At 34.8% G+C, this 19,031-nt stretch overlaps 5 protein-coding genes across 6 annotated transcripts; 3 read left to right on the top strand and 2 right to left on the bottom strand.

The window, feature by feature from the left end:
- The first annotated feature begins 283 nt into the window (after positions 1-283).
- Positions 284-5,723, top strand: LOC118273729 (DNA topoisomerase 1). 2 transcript variants are annotated; one of them, XM_035590865.2, is made up of 10 exons: positions 284-452; positions 758-909; positions 1,001-1,396; positions 1,811-1,910; positions 1,993-2,151; positions 2,234-2,330; positions 2,420-2,585; positions 2,909-4,206; positions 4,378-4,654; positions 4,742-5,723. In XM_035590865.2, the coding sequence occupies exons 1-10, from the start codon at positions 411-413 to the stop codon at positions 4,842-4,844; spliced, it is 2,790 nt and encodes a 929-aa protein (XP_035446758.1). In that variant the 5' UTR covers positions 284-410; the 3' UTR covers positions 4,845-5,723. The 2 variants fall into 2 exon arrangements, with proteins under 2 accessions (XP_035446758.1, XP_035446759.1); XM_035590866.2 differs by lacking the exons at positions 284-452; positions 758-909; positions 1,001-1,396; ... (2 more) ...; positions 2,234-2,330; positions 2,420-2,585 and adding an exon at positions 2,681-2,836.
- On the bottom strand, positions 5,719-9,590 carry LOC118273741 (ATPase WRNIP1). The gene is made up of 9 exons (XM_035590885.2): positions 9,423-9,590; positions 9,002-9,306; positions 8,713-8,916; positions 8,455-8,627; positions 7,848-8,102; positions 6,919-7,084; positions 6,368-6,551; positions 5,954-6,199; positions 5,719-5,860 (listed from the first exon to the last, which is right to left on the bottom strand). Exons 2-9 carry the CDS (start codon positions 9,260-9,262, stop codon positions 5,748-5,750), a joined length of 1,602 nt encoding a protein of 533 aa, XP_035446778.2. The 5' UTR covers positions 9,263-9,306; positions 9,423-9,590; the 3' UTR covers positions 5,719-5,747.
- Positions 9,591-10,011: 421 nt separating this feature from the next.
- LOC118273171 (protein O-mannosyltransferase 1) lies at positions 10,012-14,289 on the top strand. Its single transcript, XM_035589994.2, has 9 exons — positions 10,012-10,296; positions 10,426-10,598; positions 10,687-10,988; positions 11,236-11,398; positions 11,936-12,250; positions 12,330-12,612; positions 12,754-13,021; positions 13,109-13,326; positions 13,487-14,289. Exons 1-9 carry the CDS (start codon positions 10,177-10,179, stop codon positions 13,976-13,978), a joined length of 2,334 nt encoding a protein of 777 aa, XP_035445887.2. The 5' UTR covers positions 10,012-10,176; the 3' UTR covers positions 13,979-14,289.
- A 26-nt stretch (positions 14,290-14,315) lies between these two features.
- Positions 14,316-15,601, bottom strand: LOC118273178 (proteasome subunit beta type-7). The gene is made up of 4 exons (XM_035590006.2): positions 15,419-15,601; positions 14,894-15,330; positions 14,602-14,807; positions 14,316-14,519 (listed from the first exon to the last, which is right to left on the bottom strand). Exons 1-4 carry the CDS (start codon positions 15,478-15,480, stop codon positions 14,379-14,381), a joined length of 846 nt encoding a protein of 281 aa, XP_035445899.1. The 5' UTR covers positions 15,481-15,601; the 3' UTR covers positions 14,316-14,378.
- An 801-nt stretch (positions 15,602-16,402) lies between these two features.
- On the top strand, positions 16,403-18,878 carry LOC118273177 (dnaJ homolog shv). The gene is made up of 5 exons (XM_035590005.2): positions 16,403-16,978; positions 17,163-17,339; positions 17,727-17,894; positions 18,374-18,584; positions 18,680-18,878. The coding sequence occupies exons 1-5, from the start codon at positions 16,529-16,531 to the stop codon at positions 18,733-18,735; spliced, it is 1,062 nt and encodes a 353-aa protein (XP_035445898.1). The 5' UTR covers positions 16,403-16,528; the 3' UTR covers positions 18,736-18,878.
- Positions 18,879-19,031: the final 153 nt, after the last annotated feature.

Below are 19,031 nucleotides of genomic sequence, written 5' to 3'. Positions count from 1 at the left end.
AAAGGAACGGATTTGGGTGAGAAATTACAATCAAGTCGTTTTAATACAATCTACATGTGTTGGAAATCCAACCAAAGAGGACGCATGTTAGTTAATTCGGGCTAGCTTTCTTTTCTCACTTTTTAATATTGTATATTTTTTTCTAATTATTATTTTATTTTCCCTCGATTTTTGACTACATAAAATGTTAAATGTAATTATGATTTTTAACGCTACAACACTAAAACGTATTCTACGCTCTGAACAACGTCCTATTTAGCACATTGAACCAATTCACCTGAAGTTATCCGCAATCTTGGAAGGAAAGGCGCATGCGCATTCGTCACCTCTCAGCACTTAGAATTTGCGCTTGCTTGACCGGCCTCATGTAATCGTATTGTACTAACGTCGGTCGGTAATACGTAGGCAAAATGAGTGTCGAAAATCCCGCTAGCGACAATGATTGTGAATCAGTAAGTGCTTAAATAAATTGCTATATTCATTATTTATCAGTTGTATTACATTTTACCCCCACGTTAATCTGAATTATGCTGTTTACTGTTCGAGTGCAAGTCTCCACGAAGCGAAAATTTTCTAAGTCCCAATATGGCGTCAACTACAGTGTTCGAACAAGCCGAAGCTAAGCGTCGGTTTGGAAAGTTTCGGGAATCAAAATCGACCTAATTAATTGTGGAGTTTCGTTACTTTAGTTAAATCCACTATATGATGACAATTTGTGTCAATTTTTGCTATGTTTCAAAATTCATTTTGTTCTCAGGGAAAGGTAAATGGTAATAGAAATGAACACGTGAACGGTGTTCACAACGGATACAGCAGTTCCGAGAAGCATAAATCCAGTCACAAGTCTTCAAGTAAAGACAAACACCGAGACAAAGATAGGGACCACAAAAGCTCTTCTAAACACAGCAGGTTAGTTTTCCAGAAGGTTCTGTATTATTGTCCTTTACATTGTTCATCTAGTTTATCTATGAAGTTTGCAATACTAATGTTTAATTTACAGTGATAGAGACAAGCACTCCTCTAGTAAAAATCACAGCAGCTCGCATAAATCATCCAGTAAAGACAAAGATCGAAGCGACAAAGATAAAGAGCGCAGTGATCGTGAGCACAGCAGCAAGGACAAAGATCGCGACAAGGACAAACATCGCAGTGATAGAGACAAACACAGGGACAAGGACCGTAGTGACCGTGACCGGGACAAACACAAGAGCAGCAGTAGCAATGATAAGAAATCATCATCATCATCTTCTTCAAAGGATAAAGACAGAGACCACAAGAGTTCATCCAAAGATCACAAGTCAAAGGACAAGGATAAGGAACGTGAAAAAGATCGCAGCAGAAGTGATAAACATCGCAGTGATAAAGAGAAACATTCAAGTTCTAAAGAAAAACACAGGTTAGATTTGGTTTATTCACAAGACTTCATAGCGAAGAATGTACTGGCACCAAAAAATATAAAAAGAAGCTTCTTTTTTCATTAAAAAGTTTCTTGACAAATTAATTGTCAATAAGAAGTGTCAAAATTATATTTGTGAATCAGTAATAATTTACTTTAATGTAATTGCTAATGTTCTACTTTAGCTCAAGAAAACTTTTATCTTTTAGATTTTGTATGTCTTAATATAGGTGCACTATATTAACCCTGAGGTTAAATAAGTGAATTATGACAATACTGTATGTTGATTATTGACATAATTTACTTATTATTAATTTTATTATTTCAGGAATCTTGAATATAATAAATACTTCATATATATTTATTATTAAGCAATGTACATTACTTAGATATATATATTTTTGTGTTTTATAGCTCCAGTAAAAGCAAAGATAAGAGCAGTAGTGAAAAACATGACAAAATCAAATCTGAATCAGACTATCAAGATTCCCCCATCAAAGAAGAACCCATGCAGGTACTTAACTGATACGGTTTTATTGAAATATTATAAATTTACTCTGGAATGCTTTCCTCATAATATAATATCTTTGTTATAGATAGATCAGGTGGATATCAAGCAAGAAAATGATGAAAGCAATGATTTTGGAGGATTAAACACAACAGCTTCTTCTTGTGATTATTCTCTATCACAGTTTAAGGATGAACCACTGTCAGAACTACCACCTGAAGAAGAAAGTGAAGAAGATTCTCCATCGGTAAACATCACATTTAAAAATATATATTTAAAAGTTCCTATGTTCTATAATAGAAAATGTATAAGTGTTCTTTTTGATATAGTCCGAGCGCATTAGCAACAAACGTCGTGCACCTAGTGAGAGTGAAGAAGACATTCCATTACTCCAGCGTAAGAAATCTAAAAAGAAAATTAAAAAAGGTATTTTATTATCATAAAATAATTTATTACTGCATTTCACTGTCATTTTTGTGTTGTGAAATCTAAATTCATGTTATTATTTTTCCTAGAACCTACTTACGATGATGATATGGATGATGAAGAAGAAAAGCCGAAAAAAAAGAAATCAAAACCAATAAAAGCCAAACAAACTCAAATAAAGTCAGAGCCCAATGATGGCCCCAGTCCTTCTAAACGCAAGAAAAAACAAGATGATGAGCCTGAAGTTTGGAAATGGTAAGTAATTCTGTCTTGTTACATAAAAAGTACTGAAAAATTACTTTATAACCTCACTGTAATAGTTCGTAAGATAACCAATAGATGGCGTTACTATAGTACAATGTGCCAAAATTTTGAGGTTATGATTTGAAAATGTTCTTCAGAAATGTGTCAATAAAAGTTTTAGTAGAAATAAAATCGTTTTGTAATATAACACATGTAAATACAATACTACAAAAGCAAACACGCCGTTATAAGTTCAGTTGTTTGTAGGTATATGAAATTAAAATGTATATATACTATTGGCAAAGTCCTAGATTTTAATGTCATTATTTTCGTAGGTGGGAAGAAGAAAAGAAGGATGATGGTACCAAATGGAAGTTTTTGGAGCACAAAGGTCCTGTTTTTGCACCAGATTATGAACCTTTACCTGAAAATGTTAAATTTTATTATGATGGTAAAGAGATGAGACTCTCTCAAGATGCTGAAGAAGTAGCGGGATTTTATGCTCGGATGTTAGATCATGAATATACAACAAAATCCACATTTAACAATAACTTCTTTAATGACTGGCGTAAAGTTATGACACAGGAAGAAACAAAAATAATTAAAGATCTCTCAAAGTGTAATTTTAAGGAAATGCATGCTTATTTCCAAAGTGTTTCAGAAAAGAATAGAAATCGTACAAAAGAAGAAAAAGCTGCTTTAAAAGCCAAGAATGAGGAAATCCAAAAAGAATATGGTTTCTGTATTATAGATGGCCATAAAGAGAAAATTGGTAATTTTAGGATAGAGCCTCCTGGGTTATTTAGAGGTCGTGGAGAACATCCCAAAATGGGTATGTTGAAGAGACGTGTAATGCCAGAGGATGTTCTTATTAACTGCTCTAAAGATAGTAACATACCTAAACCACCACCCGGACATAAATGGAAAGAAGTTAAACATGACAACACTGTTACATGGTTAGCTTCATGGACAGAAAATGTACAGGGACAAGCTAAGTATGTCATGTTAAATCCTAGTTCAAAATTAAAAGGTGAAAAAGATTGGCAAAAATATGAAACAGCCAGAAAACTCCACAAATGTATTGATGTGATCAGAGAAAACTATAAAACTGATTGGAAAGCAAAAGAAATGCGTGTTCGTCAGAGAGCTGTTGCTCTGTACTTCATTGATAAGCTGGCATTGAGAGCAGGTAATGAAAAGGATGATGACCAGGCAGACACAGTGGGCTGTTGTTCCTTGCGTATTGAACACATTGCTCTCCACAAAGAAAAAGATGGGAAAGAATATGTTGTTGTGTTTGATTTTCTTGGTAAAGATTCTATCAGGTACTACAATGAAGTACCAGTCGAAAAGCGTGTCTTCAAGAATCTCGAGTTATTCATGGAAAATAAAAAAGACAGTGATGATCTCTTTGATAGACTCAATACACAAACTCTTAATGAACACTTAAAAGATTTAATGCCGGGATTGACTGCAAAAGTCTTCCGTACATACAATGCATCTATCACACTACAAAGACAATTAGATGAACTTACTGATGCATCAGCATCAATACCAGAAAAAATACTAGCATATAACCGTGCAAACCGTGCAGTTGCAGTACTTTGTAACCATCAACGTGCTGTTCCCAAAGGTACACAGTTTTTTTATTTAAATTTGTATAAAAGAAGTGATAGTAATTTTATTTCAAAGACACAATCACTAAGCACCTTTGCTCGCCTTCCCATGGGTCCCAAAATTTTAAGTCTTAAAATTTCAGTCAGAATGTTCTTTGTTCAGTGCAATATAAAATTAAAATTTTCAGGTCATTCAAAATCAATGGAGGCTTTGAAAGAGAAAATTCAAGCTAAACGTGATCAAGTGGATGAAGCTGAGGAAGACTTGAGAGAGGCAACAAAAGCAGCCAAAAGAGGTTCTGTTAAAGAGAAGCTTGCTTGTGATAAGAAAAAGAAAGCTTTGGAACGTTTGCGAGAGCAATTGAAAAAACTAGAACTCCAAGAGACTGATCGTGACGAGAATAAAACAATTGCTCTTGGTACTTCTAAGCTGAATTATCTCGATCCACGTATATCAGTAGCTTGGTAAGCATAATCTGGCACTATTTATTAACAGAAAATATTGAAAGTGTAAATTTTAGACATAGAGCTATAAAATGTTTTTGTTTTCAGGTGCAAAAAACATGGTGTACCAATCGAAAAAATTTACAACAAAACTCAACGTGATAAATTCCGTTGGGCGATCGACATGGCCGGTCCGGAATATATCTTCTAAGGTCAATATTAGCATTAGCTATATCTATATTTTATTTTAATTTTTTCTTAAATCTGAAAACGTTCCACTTACATGTTTACATGGAATTTATTTTATGAATTTCTAACGTAAATTTTAATCAGTGATGTAGTATTGATTTAAATATTTGGACCCAAACGGAATAGTGTTCCTCCCATGATTAGGATCCAAATTAGAAGTCTGATTCTAATTTATTTTATTTAGTTACAATGTTCTCCTTAGCTTAATTAGTTATAGGTTAAGATTAGTGTTAAATGGGAGTTTAAGAAGTTTCTTGTATAGATTTTGAAACTTTTAAATGCTAAAAAAGTACTATTTTATTTTATAAATTTCTGATGAAACTTCTACTTATTGAACTGTTTATGATTTACGAAGAAGCAGTTCATTGGATTTCTTTGTTTAATGAATGGTGACTTATGTAATGGTTTTCAAGTTGATTTGTATATAGGTACCAGTTCTTTTATTTACGTTTTCTATTACTGTTCTAAGCGCCGCAATCGCTCCTTAAACTACTTACTATCTTTGATTTATGAATGATCAAATAGAATGTTCTTAAAACATTTTAAATTAATCATAACTTGAGAACCCAAAAGAGTAAAACCGTATCAGATGTAATGTAAATTGTGCACAATGTGTGCAGTAGCAAATGTTGTAAAGTAAGAAATACTGTTATTTTATTTTTATAAATTTAGGATCGGAAATCGTGGCAAGCGCAGTTCATGTTACGAAAGGTACAATGCTATAGGTAAATTTGTAATATTACATACATTTATGTGTGCATCTGTATATAGTAAATTTTTACCATGTCATACAATTGTGAAATGAGATTATCCCAAATAAATAAAACATTGACACCTAGTATTTAAATGATTTTAATTTCATTCACTACTCATTAGAACTATCACTGTCTTGAAAAAAATCTCTACCCTCCATTCCCTCCGGCATATAGTTTAATCCCGATTTATCCTTATGCAGCATATTATAACCTTTTGCATAACCTGAAAATAATTAATTTAATATGAACTTGATCACTAAAAAAAAAATATTTAAGTTGATTACAAAGGATTAATTAAAAAAAAATAGACATTTACCTAGTTGTTTCATTAACTTTGTAGGTGCATTACGCAAATGAAGCGGGACTGGTGGAAGAGGACCTTTAGCTTCCATCAATGATTTTCGACATCTTTTCATAGCACGGTATACTTCTGTACTTTTAGGTGCTCTTGCAAGTCTTACAGCACATTGTGCGAGCAGAACATCGCATTCCGGCATTCCAAGCTGCTGACACCCTTGTAAACATGCAACAGCCTCCACTATGGCAGACTGGTCAGCTAAACCTTGATAAGAAAAAATAATGTAGGCTAAATACAATTATTTATTTGGTAAAGGCTTATACTATATGTACTGCAGATACTGTTGCCACAATTAAATTCTCGCTTAGGTACTTCATTCCCTGAAGTTATTCTAAACATATTAGGTATCCTGTAACTTTTTAAATTACCGACCTATGTCCTCACAAGCAGCCCTCACCAGACGCCGCGCAATATACAAAGGGTCCTCGCCTCCGTGCATAGCTCGCGTAGTCCAATACAAAGCAGCATTATCGTCACTGGCACGAATTGACTTGTGTATTGCTGATACAGTATTATAGTGCTCCTCGCCTTTTCGATCGTAAACCATGTGTGATCTCTGTAATAGGTAAGTATGTCCATATATGAATTTAAAAATCTTTATGACGGTTAATGTAGGGCATAATTAAGAGTATTTACGCGGGACGAGTTTTTATTATAAAAAATCTCTAGCTTAGTACTTAGGCCGCGTTTCCACAGACGCGGAGCGGGGTGGAGAGGATCTTGAAATCTTTTCCATTGAAGCGGAGTTTCGAGCATAGTGATTGGTCAATTCGTGCACCGCTAAGCTCCTCTCCGCCCCGCTCCGCGTCAGTGGAAACGCGGCCTTACGTATACCTAGCTGACGTCAAGTGAGTGAAAATAGTGCGCTCTCACTATTTTGAAGGCACGGGAGTCGACATAAAAACATTTTTTTAATTATTTACCTTAATACCATCAATAATATCTTCAAGCCTAAGTACAGCTGGTTTTGACTGAGCTGTCTCCGGTGCTCTTGCAGCTAGCGCCAATTCCAGGGCACCCAGCGCAACCCTTGCATCTCCATCACACATTTCTGCTAACCACTTTAACGATGCTTCTTCAACAATACACCTGTAATATAAATAAAAGATTTTAATACCTATGCACATCTACACTTAAACCTTTTACTAGCAGAGTGGGTGAAACCGCGCGCGAGTAGCTAGCTAGTTCAAATTAGGCCTTCAAAACGATAGTACTTGACTATGAGTAACGACGACGTTCAAAGTATGTATTACCCGTTCGGGACAAGTTGAGACCTGTGTAGAATTTGTACAAATTAGGCCTTCAAAACGATAGTACTTGACATATTAGTAACGACATTCAATATTCTACTGTGACGTATAGTATGTACCTACCTAATGCAAGTGGGATCGGGCATGGCAAGAAATAGTTTAGTTATTTAACTAATTAAAAATAGAAAAATCTGTTGTGCAATATGTATTGTTGTTTGTTTGTATGCTTGAACACTTAAATATCCTAAGCTACTGGTTCGAAATAAATAATTAATTTTGGGTTGGATAGCTCATTTATCGCGGATGGCTGTAGGAAACAAAATATCACGCTACGATCAATAGAATAAGAAGCCAAGCAACTGGTGAAACCACACTAGTTGGTTATAACACGGTTGGCGCAGTTGCTGGGCTGCTGAACAGATGCAACGTGTCGTGGGTTCGATTCGTACGAGAAAAAATCTTTGTCAGATCCAGAACATTGTTTCTTATTGGAATCGAACCCGCGAGAGACGCGTAGTGACCAGTCGACCACCACTGCGGCAACCTGTACAATTTAATGGAATTATAAAGGGTAATAACAAATTTGAAAATATGTAACATACTGAGGTAGATCAGAAGATGTTTTTCCAAGGTCCTGTTTGGCATTTCCAATGACTGCTTTTCCAGTCTTCATAAGAGCATGCTTTAGTATTTTTAATACATCATCAGCACTTAATTTTTCCATCACCACAACCCTGCATCTGCTTAGCAGTGCATTGTTTAAACTAAATGAAGGATTTTCAGTAGTAGCACCAATAAGAATAATTGTACCATTTTCTACATGAGGTAGGAATGTATCCTGCTGCAGTTTGTTAAACCTGAAACAATTAACTATTTATTGTGCACTAACTACTGCAAAGGTCAAATAAATCATCGTAAATACATAGAAATAAGTTCCATAGGCTCACAATTAAGACAAGACTTGAAATAAAGTTTCTTTTACCATTTCATAATGTGGTGCAAAAAAGAGAGGTACAAACAAAACCATACCATTTTACTGGACTCATACAGAAATGTTGTATCATATTTCAGTGACCAGTTAAAATGAAAATGTAACTCCTAAGCTACCTCAACTACCACTAAATATAACATTTTTCCATGTTGTCCCACCATGTTTGCTTGCTAACCATCCAGGGAAAACTTGAAGCTATGTAAGTTATGCCAAAATACCTGTGGATTTCATCCATAAACAATACAGTCTGCCTTTTGAACTGAGCTTCATTTTTTGCAATTTTCACCACTTCCTTGACATCATTTATTCCTGCCATTGTGGCAGATAACTTAACAAATCTCAGGTTATTTTGCTCTTTACAAATATTAGCAATTACATTTGCTAATGACGTCTGAAATCAAAACATTATTTTATAAAAACAATACTTATACATTCACATCTGACTTTTTATTCATAGAGGAAGAGCTTTACCTTACCTTTCCACAGCCAGGTGGTCCCCAAAGAATCATATTAGGTATGATTTTATTTTCTATTGAAGATCTTATCATTGACCCTGGGCCAAAAACCTGCACTTGTCCTATTATATCTTCCAGGTGTAATGGTCTCATGCGTTCAGCAAGAGGTATACTTTTGCATTCTTTTAATTGAGTTTTCTTACTGGGTTCTGCTACACGTGATTTCTAAAATAAGGTGTATAGTGTAAGTATAGTGTTCAACTATTAATAACATTTACAAGTATCAGAAAATTCATTAAGATTTACTCACTTCAGATTTAGAAGAACCAGGGCTAATACTGATGCGTGGTCGTTTTTCTTGAAAAGATGAGTTGTTTAAATGTGAACTATTTCTTTTAGAATTAACTTGTTCCACTTTATTTGGCTTAAGTGTACTCCCTTCCGATGAATTCAAAAATAAACATTTATTAACATGTTCTTCAATAACAGGTTTTTCAAACATTTTGTTGCAAATAGGACATGGAACTGCGTTTTCCTCTTGATTATCTTTATCAACTTTGGTGGAAGCCATTGGAGATTTAGATATTAATTTAAATGTAGTAATTTTTTCAAATTCTGTAAGACAATAAAGTGAAACATTCTTATTGGTCAGTGGTAAGACGAGCCATCAATGAATTTCCTTCTATTTAGTGGGTATAAATATCTGAAAAGCATTTTATCATTATACTTACATTACTCTTGTATACCTACACTTTACAAGTTTACAACATTAATTAATTTGTTGTTTTTTATTGTTTAATTGTTTACTGTTTAACAAAGAGTATCGCAAGTTATCGCTTTTGACTTTGATTTAAATTCACAACAAGTTTCAACTTGACTGACAGTGGCAATATTTTTTATATTCCCGCGCAACTTTTTTTTCTCTATGAGATTCTGATATTATCTTACTAATTAGGCCTAGGCTACACAATACACAATGATCAGCAGGCTAAGGTGTTTTTTTTGGTCAAGGTAAATTGTAAGTGCGACAGCAAAACTAGCTAAGAAGGGTCTCCGTTCAGGAAATTAGAATTTTGAGTAAAAAAGAGATTTAACAGTCTCGCCTGGTAGACTATTTATTTATAAAATATCTTAAACATGAATAGTGATGTACTTTACAATGCGAATCAATACTTGGTAGATATATTATTCTATTTTCTAATCTAGTGACTATAAACTCAACATTATTTTTACTCGGTCATAAATAGCAATCAATTATTATCAATCTTTTTTTTACCTCTCACTATAGGGCAACTGTCAAAGTTGACTTCTGAGTTTGTGCCGACTATAGTCAGAGTAGTCAGACTTATGACAAAAGGCAAAGTGACAGTGTTATAATGTTTACTATTTACATACGTGTTCAATTTTAATAAAAAGTAAATTAGATCCTTAATGTTTTCATGAATGAAGTTTTAATAAAGACATACTGAATGATTAATTATCAAAATGGATATATCTAGAGAAGATAAAAAACTAATAAATCGAAAGAAAAATAAGGAGGTCACCGAACTTGAAAGAAACAGTTATTCTCAAAAAAGTTTAATTAAAGCCGACGAAGATGCAGTTGTAAGTGCATTGCATTGCTATCAGTTATGTGAGGATACTCACTGACATAAAATCATATCAAGATGTTCGTACTACGGACTAGATACTCATATCAATTGTAAATATCATCAAATATAATTTTTATTTTAGCAAAATGATGTTGCAGTAGTTGAAGAAAAATGTAAATTAAATGTACCAGAAAATAAAAGCCAGTCAATACCGGGATTGTATTTACGTTTGGAAATAAACCTGGTGTTCCTTGGATTATTAGCATTGGCTCTCTGTACAAGACTACCTCACCTTGATGAACCTCACTATATTGTGTGAGTAAAAAGCTTAAGTTTTTATTATTTTAATTTTATTGTATATGTAAATGTAAATGACTGTTATAAACAACTGTGATCTTTATAGGTTTGATGAACTGCACTATGGCCGTTATGTGTCTTTGTACACAAAAGGAGTTTTCTTTTTCGATGCCCACCCACCTCTTGGGAAGCAGCTGTTGTACCTAGCCGGCCGTGCAGCTGGATATGATGGAAACTTTACTTTTGACCGAATTGGTACACCTTATACTGAAAATGTCCCTGTTACTGCACTGCGGTTGATACCTGCATTAGCGGGCAGTATGTTAGTAGCAGTTGTATATCAATTGATGTTGGAGATATCCTTCTATCATTGGACTGCTGTTCTGGCTGGCCTTCTTGTTTTATTTGGTAAGCAATTAATTTTTATTTCAAATATACTGAGCATCTAGTAGAAGGTGCTAACTGAGCTAAACATGAACAGGATTTATTTAAGTTAAATTATAATAAAACAATATTACATGATGTTGCTTTATTTTATTATGATATGAAATTATAGTAAACATAACCATATGTTCTATTCATCTAGCTGTCTGTTAATCAGTTTAGCTAATTAAACTAAACAAAGAAAATATATTCATATATTGCATGGTTTCAGAGAATTGTTTTTTGGCGCAGTCTAGGTTCATGTTACTAGAGAGTATCCAAATACTGTTTGGCCTGTGTGGAGTTTTGTGTGCTATTAGAAGTACTCGTCGCACGGGTTTGGAAAGTGTTGTTTGGCTTTGCTTTGCTGCATTCTCACTTGGTTGTTGCTTTTCGTAAGTATAAACATTCTTGCAACATTAAAAAAAAATTAAGTAGGTACCTACCTCTTTAACATGGTTGGAGAAGTCGACTGCACGGCGACGGCTTTCGTATCATCTTACGCATATCCTAGAAGAGCGCCCTCCTAGGGAACTAGCAATCTGCATGATATATACATTATACGCGCGACATTCCAATTAAAAGAAAATCTTCGAGATAATTTTCAAATCGCTTTTATATGTACATATTGAGAAGGTTGTATTACCAAAATATGTTTCAAATTGCCAAAATAAAAGTTTACTAAATATAAAGACAGGTAATTTGCTAATTTCAACCAGAAGTTAGTGATAATGTAGGGTACCTATCTGGGGTCGTGTAACACGGCTTAGATTTTTGAAATAAAAATATATCCCTTTCTAAGGTTCTAAACTATATCTGTACCAAGTCGAGCTTTAAAAGCGGCACGGCCTTACCATCCTTTTCTCGAAGCCATTCATTTATATTTACTACGTACAATGAGAATTCTGATAAACCGTTGTCTTTTGTTACAGAGTGAAATATTCAGGCCTATATTCGTATTTCCTAGCTGTCTTCCTAGTGGGAAGACAGATTTGGCAGCGGATTGGTCAACCAGGATCTGGACTTCGTCTCGCTTTCTCAGCATTATGGCGGCTACTAATTCTCATAATAATTCCATTGGCCGTGTATGTCGGTGTATTTTATGCACATTTGACGATGTTGCCAAAAGCTGGTCCTCACGACAGTGTCATGACAAGTGCATTTCAAGCGTCTCTACAGGGTGGACTCGCTAGTATAACTCGAGGTCAGCCTTTACATGTTGCACATGGCTCTCAAATCACTCTAAGGTAATATATAGTTCTGCATGAAAAATGTGACTTTAAGTAGGTAAAGGTTGTGCTAACATTAGGATTAATTGAATTTTAGACACACACATGGTCGCACGTGCTGGCTACACTCCCACGCTCACGTGTACCCCGTCAGATACACGGACGGGCGTGGCTCCTCACATCAGCAGCAAGTCACTTGTTATAGTTTCAAAGACGTTAACAACTGGTGGATAGTCAAGCGCCCAGACCAGGCGTCTTTGACTGTGTCCCGGCCCCCGGACGCTATACGACACGGCGATGTTGTACAGCTTCTTCATGGCATCACTAGTCGTGCTTTGAACTCGCATGATGTCGCGGCGCCTGTATCGCCACAATCACAGGTAACTAAAAATAAAAACAGGATTTATACCACCACCTAGTGTACCACCTACCCTACCTACATGTAGTCCTACATTAATCATTGTAGATGTCTAAATCTAAGCTTCATAGCTTTAATAAATATCTGTTTCTGTTTCTTTTAGGAAGTTTCATGCTACATCGATTATAACGTATCGATGCCAGCACAGAACCTGTGGAGAGTAGATATTGTGAATCGCGCAAGTGAAGACGCTACGTGGGATAGCATCCGCTCCTTAGTTCGATTGATACACGTTGATTCTGGCTCCGCGTTACGTTTTAGTGGTCGCCAATTACCTTCATGGGGCTTCCATCAGCATGAAGTAGTCGCTGACAAAGTTCTCACACATCAAGATACCGTATGGAATGTTGAAGAACATCGCTACACAAAAGGTATTAAAAACTTTAACAAAGAATAAAAATTGATAATCTAAGGGTGATCCTTATCTTAATTCTAACTTTATGTTTTTATTGTTTTAGCTGAAGATAGAAAGGAAAGAGAACGAGAGCTTGTATCTGCAGAAATGATACCAACAACTGTGACACAGTTGACATTTTGGGAGAAGTTTGCAGAGTTGCAGTACAAAATGATAGCGCACGCGCCCGATGCACCGCATGGCCATATGTTCGCCAGTGACCCTACTGAATGGCCCCTCCTCGTTCGATCTATCGCATATTGGTTGTCACCCAATTCTAACGTGAGTATTTGTAATAGGTATACCTATTTGATGAAAGCCAGAATAGAATAGGCTTTTTCCAAATGATTTTCGGGTAAAAATTGAATTTCTTTTTAGTATAATCTTAACATATCAGTACAGGTAATCTAAAACCTTATATTTACATTTTATTTTATTCCAGGCTCAGGTGCATTTAATCGGAAATCTGATAACCTGGTACACTGGAACAATATGTGTTGTTGTGTACAGCGCCCTTCTCGCCTTATATGCCATTCGTCAACGCCGTGCCTGCGCAGATTTGCCTCCTTGGGCGCTGCAGAAATTTTATGATGGAGGCTGCATTCTCTTCCTGGGCTACTGGATCCACTACTTACCATATTTCTTTATGGACCGAACTCTATTTCTTCACCACTATCTACCTGCATATACTTTCAAAATTTTACTCTTATCATTTGTCATAGATCACATGTATTTTATTCTCCAGTCGCAAGAAAAAACCCGTCCATTGACAAATATATTTATTTTATGTATTGCAGCATGGTTAGCTTATGTAGTTATTACTTTTAAAAAGTTCAGTGTTCTTAACTATGGGAATACTAATTTAACCGAAAATGACCTCCTGAATCTCAGATGGAAGGATACTTGGGATTTCATAATCCATAAAAAGGGCTGACAATGTTATCATAATTATGTAATTCTTATTTCAGCTGCCATTTCAAAGATCTTGTCACTACCTTGATGATTATCAACAATTAGAATAAGAGAAATACAATCAATATGTAACAAAATGTAATGGTTGGTTTTGTGTACACAGGACCAGTCTCCTAAACTATAATATTTCTAAGTAATTATAGACTGAGAGAAATATAATACTCTAAATAATACTACATAAAATGTATTACTAAGTTAAGCTACAAGTCATTCCGTCCATAATATTTTTTATATTTTGTAATACAAAGAATAAATTATTTTTATACTCAAAAATTGTTTCATTAAAATAACAACTACAGTTAGAAAAAATTACATTTATTTTGTAAACAATTGAAATGTTATACAATATGAAGATTATGAAGTTAACGGCGGCTGTGGCTAGGTTCTACTTCCATTGGCTGTGGGCTGGAGACACTAACAGATGTAATCTCCAGGGGAATGACACGCTGTTTCAGCACAGCTGTAGTGCCTAGGGCATATCTGTAGGATCCTTGTTTCTTGCCCTGAAATGATAATAACATTATCATTTTTTCCATTTTACATCAATAAATAGTTAAATAGCACAATAATCCAATTAGAATATACCTTGACATTAGCTTCTTCATATGTTCTGAGATACTGAGCAGGTCCTGAGCTACGAATGACACACAGATCAACATTGGAACCAGATCCCAAGTCATTGAAGATACCGGCAGCAATAGCATCTCTAACAAGTTTCTTTCCTTCCTCCTCACTCATGTTTGGTTTCCAACCAGCCTCAAATACTGCCATAGCAGCCAATGAACCTGAACCTGTTTACAAATAAAACAATTTTATTGTTAGTAGACATAAACACATTAAAAAAAACAATACTCAAATGGAACAATATAATATTTACCCATAGTAGCATAAGGCAACTTATCTACAGACCCATGAGGGTAAATGCAGTAGATGTGAGGCCCAGTTCTATCAACTCCACCAAGAACCAAAGCAGCTCCAATATAACCTTGGTAACGGAAAAGCATACGCTTCAGTAGAGTTGCAGCAGTCTCGACGGGTACCGTGCGCCCCGTATGCAATCGCTGCAACTCCAACTGTGATGCAACTGTTTGAGTAGTCATTTCGGTGTCTGCAGCAGTACCGGCACCGCAACAGTACATGTTACCAGCAAGGTAATGAATCTTCTGGCAGTTTTTATCAGACACTACAGTGTTCTCAGTGGCTCGGGTGTCAGCGCCGAGAATCACACCATCTGCGTATATAATACCTACGATGGTTGTACCGGTTTTAGTGGCCGTGGGGGCTGGAAATCCCTTCTGAGCCAAAAATGCATTACTGAAAATAATAAAGTTAATAAGTTTACAAAACTGCGAGTCACGACTGAACTGTTTTACTGCTTTAAATAAAACTATTAGGGTCTTACCGTTGGCAGTTTTCGAAGGAAAATCCTGGAGCTGGTACTTCAGGTACAAGTATTGAAGCCATATTTGTAGTTTATAGATATAGTAAGTTTGTTTTATTTGTGTTGAATAGATTTTGTGAGAAAGCCGACGAAATGTATTTCTGCAAGCAATGCTCCTAAACGTCACTGTCAAACGCAATACAATGACTTTTCAAAAAGCGACGGAAGAAGATAGATAAAAAAAGATAGAAGACTTTAAGACTTTTTTGTAAGTAATGCAGTATGTAATGCAAGGACACAAAAAGTCCTTGATAATAATAGAATAATAACAGAGTCAGAGATATAATAAATTGATGTCATGTCAGGTATATTATAGTCGTGGGACGCGATGCCCATTTTCACCGGGTCAAACCCGAGAAAGACAGACCTCCTCACTTAGATTGATGATTGCATCTTGTTGTTAGTTTAGCTACGATAACTAAATATAATATTAAAAGTAAAACTTAAGGCCGGCAGCATAATATGTTCGATTTCCGAACCAGGTTTCCAGGTCAGGAATGAATATTCGGAAACCTGAATGCTCGTCTTTTATACAAAATGTTCAAACAGACGTACATATACTTATTTTTCTGTTCGGAAAAAATGAGAATGATGTTTGACTGATCCGAACGTTTACAGCGTACTTCCAGGTTTCTGAATCTGAATTCTGATACAGAAGCCGCACGTGTGCGGCCAGCCTTAATAGTTATAAAATTCGAAGGTCAAATTCAGAATCACATTTTAATATTATTTTAATGTTGCAAGTACGAAAATATATAAATTTAATCTAGTAACTTTTTGCTTACGAGTCTTGAAATGATTGGATGATATAAATTCCGTTCTTTACGCTGATATAAACGTTATTCCAACGAAATAAGATTGATATTTTCAAGTATCACTACATTTGAATCATTTTTCGTGTGTCAAGTTTCAGACCAATCGTAAGCGGACGAATTGTCTTCCATCCAATTTGTCAAACTAGTAATGCTGTTGTCAAAAGACGAAATGTGTTGAGGAGTATCATTCCAGATTTTTACTTGAATTTTAAGCTATTTAGCTTCTAAATTAGTTCCTAGGTGTAAAGTTAACAATATGAATAGTAATACAGCATTAATTTGTTTAGTATATTTAATTTCTGCATTAGTATTGACGTTGGCCGGTCGAGACTTCTATCAAATTCTCGGAGTATCTCGATCCGCGACTACAAATGAAATCAAAAAAGCTTACAGAAAATTAGCAAAAGCTTTACATCCAGATAAGAATCAAGATGATCCTGACGCCTCTCAGAAGTTCCAAGACCTCGGAGCAGCTTACGAAGCACTTTCGGACCCTGAAAAGCGAGAACTATATGATCGATGTGGCGAGGACTGTCTTAAAAAAGACGGTATGATGAATAACAATGACCCATTCGCAAGTTTTTTCGGTGATTTCGGTTTCCACTTTGGTGGAGAGCCACAACAGCATGAAACACCTCGGGGGGCGGATATTATTATGGAGCTCACTGTCACTCTTGAAGAACTATATAATGGGAACTTCATAGAGGTAAGTGACAATGAGATTTTATTGGAAATTATTATTCGTCTTCCTTACCTTATTCCACATAAAAATAAGAACTTTATAACTAAATAACACCATCTTATTTTGATTTTGATATAAGTGTATAAGTGAACTTTTTATAGAAATGTACATTTTTATAAAATCTGTTTACTTATCATAAAATTTTCAGATAACTAGAAACAAACCTGTTATCAAGCCAGCATCAGGGACACGGAAATGTAATTGTAGACAGGAGATGGTGACGAGGAACCTTGGCCCGGGTCGATTCCAGATGATGCAACAGACTGTATGTGATGAATGTCCCAACGTAAAATTGGTTAATGAAGAGAGGCTACTGGAGATTGAGGTAACTTTGAAGTGTTATTTAAATAAAAACAATACATTTTTACATCTCAAATTATTAATTAATTAGATAGAAGAGTGTATTAAAAAATTAAGGTTTTTTTAATAGGTATAAAAAGCAGATATGATAGATAACTAATCCATTCTGATGTTGATAACTTTTACATTGTTATTTGTTACAGTATTTGATGAGGTTGTCCTTAAAACAATAATTTATATGAGGAAAATTATTATTAACATCAAGAATCATTTTATAATATCTTTCAACAGCTACCTATATGTACAAATCTAAAGTAATAATTATATATATGAAATGAGTTTCATACACAGATAATTTATTAACTTACACAAATTATAATTTAAAAAACAAACCTATTTTCAATTTCTACAGGTCGAAGTTGGTGCACCAGATGGCCATAAGTCCAGGTTACGCGGAGAAGGTGAACCACATATGGATGGAGAGCCAGGTGACCTGATCATGGTATTCACAACAGAAAGGCATCCACAATTCACCCGTAAAGGAGATGATCTCTACACCAATGTCACAATATCTCTACAGGTTAGTGATACCGTATCAACAATGTTATGTTCGAAGAAAAAAAATATTTTGTCATTTAGATTTTGATTTGTTATTCTTGAGAATTTATAAAAATAATAGAAGGAAATACCTACAAAGAAATTATTGTCAAACACAGCAATAAATGAATTTCATTAAGTATTGTATTTTGGGAACGAATTGATTTGTAATATTGTAATAGTCTGTGTTAATAGTGTAGCTAAAACTCTTATCAGAGCTAGGCTTAAACTATTCCAACAAGTTAACTATGCAAGTTATAAATAAGTGTAATAGGTGAAACAGTTTTACATGTAGATTAAATTCTTATCTTGAAATAGTGAACAGTTATCACATAGTTTTACACTGTTATATATGTTTGTGAAAGTAAGTTACTTGCCATATGTAACCAGTGCTCATGTTGTAAAAGGTAGGGTCATGAAAGGAAATGCCATCAAATTGAACAATAAACATTTGTCTTACAGGATGCATTAACTGGTTTCACAATGGAACTTGTGCACTTGGATGGTCACAAAGTGTCTGTAACTCGTGACAAAGTGACATGGGCCGGTGCCCGTGTCCGCAAGAAGGGTGAGGGCATGCCCAACTTCGAAAACAACAACCTACACGGAAATCTGTACATCACATTCGACATTGATTTCCCCAAACAAGACTTCACTGATGAGGAAAAAGAAGGTATTTCATAATACTACAAAATGTAACAATATTACTGTGATTTATTTTCATCAAAGAGTATTTTATATCTAATCTACTTTGTTTTTTTGTTTCAGCACTACGAAAAATACTTAAACAAACACCAAATAATAAAATATACAATGGACTATAGTAGCCATACTGCCAATTTAATTTATTTTAGTAGTGAAATGAGTGCAATGGTATGAACAAAGTCTGTTTTGTGTGAAGGATTTTTCGTTACCTGTGAATACATATGTGATTGTTTTTATATAATAAAACATCCTAATTGTAGAATGCTGAATATTTTTATTTATAAACAAGTTGTAAGGCTACATGATCCTAGTTTTTATATATTGAGAACCAATTTTTATAAATTTCAACAAGATAAAAGACAATTTTATCACTATATCAAGAAATACGTACGAATTATTATTTTGTGATTACAAT

The sequence above is a fragment of the Spodoptera frugiperda genome, chromosome 1 (genome assembly GCF_023101765.2).
Source record: "Spodoptera frugiperda isolate SF20-4 chromosome 1, AGI-APGP_CSIRO_Sfru_2.0, whole genome shotgun sequence".
Classification (NCBI taxonomy): Eukaryota; Metazoa; Arthropoda; class Insecta; order Lepidoptera; family Noctuidae; genus Spodoptera; species Spodoptera frugiperda.
The sequence above is the reverse complement of the archived record's forward strand: the minus strand, read 5'-3'. Positions and strand labels throughout refer to the sequence as shown.

Excerpts from the sequence above, each read along its gene's own strand:
- LOC118273729 (XM_035590865.2), top strand. The coding sequence starts at position 411 with ATGAGTGTCGAAAATCCCGCTAGCGACAATGATTGTGAATCA. Across the intron at positions 910-1,000 it reads AGCTCTTCTAAACACAGCAG|TGATAGAGACAAGCACTCCT; the intron begins GTTAGTTTTCCA and ends TTTAATTTACAG. Across the intron at positions 4,207-4,377 it reads TCAACGTGCTGTTCCCAAAG|GTCATTCAAAATCAATGGAG; the intron begins GTACACAGTTTT and ends TAAAATTTTCAG.
- LOC118273741 (XM_035590885.2), bottom strand. The coding sequence starts at position 9,262 with ATGGCTTCCACCAAAGTTGATAAAGATAATCAAGAGGAAAACGCAGTT. Across the intron at positions 8,917-9,001 it reads CTGGTTCTTCTAAATCTGAA|AAATCACGTGTAGCAGAACC; the intron begins GTGAGTAAATCT and ends ACCTTATTTTAG. Across the intron at positions 5,861-5,953 it reads AAAGTTAATGAAACAACTAG|GTTATGCAAAAGGTTATAAT; the intron begins GTAAATGTCTAT and ends AATTATTTTCAG.
- LOC118273171 (XM_035589994.2), top strand. The coding sequence starts at position 10,177 with ATGGATATATCTAGAGAAGATAAAAAACTAATAAATCGAAAGAAAAAT. Across the intron at positions 12,251-12,329 it reads GGCTCTCAAATCACTCTAAG|ACACACACATGGTCGCACGT; the intron begins GTAATATATAGT and ends ATTGAATTTTAG. Across the intron at positions 13,022-13,108 it reads AGAACATCGCTACACAAAAG|CTGAAGATAGAAAGGAAAGA; the intron begins GTATTAAAAACT and ends TTATTGTTTTAG.
- LOC118273178 (XM_035590006.2), bottom strand. The coding sequence starts at position 15,480 with ATGGCTTCAATACTTGTACCTGAAGTACCAGCTCCAGGATTTTCCTTC. Across the intron at positions 15,331-15,418 it reads TCCTTCGAAAACTGCCAACG|TAATGCATTTTTGGCTCAGA; the intron begins GTAAGACCCTAA and ends TATTATTTTCAG. Across the intron at positions 14,808-14,893 it reads GTTGCCTTATGCTACTATGG|GTTCAGGTTCATTGGCTGCT; the intron begins GTAAATATTATA and ends ATTTGTAAACAG.
- LOC118273177 (XM_035590005.2), top strand. The coding sequence starts at position 16,529 with ATGAATAGTAATACAGCATTAATTTGTTTAGTATATTTAATTTCTGCA. Across the intron at positions 17,340-17,726 it reads AGAGGCTACTGGAGATTGAG|GTCGAAGTTGGTGCACCAGA; the intron begins GTAACTTTGAAG and ends CAATTTCTACAG. Across the intron at positions 17,895-18,373 it reads ATGTCACAATATCTCTACAG|GATGCATTAACTGGTTTCAC; the intron begins GTTAGTGATACC and ends TTTGTCTTACAG.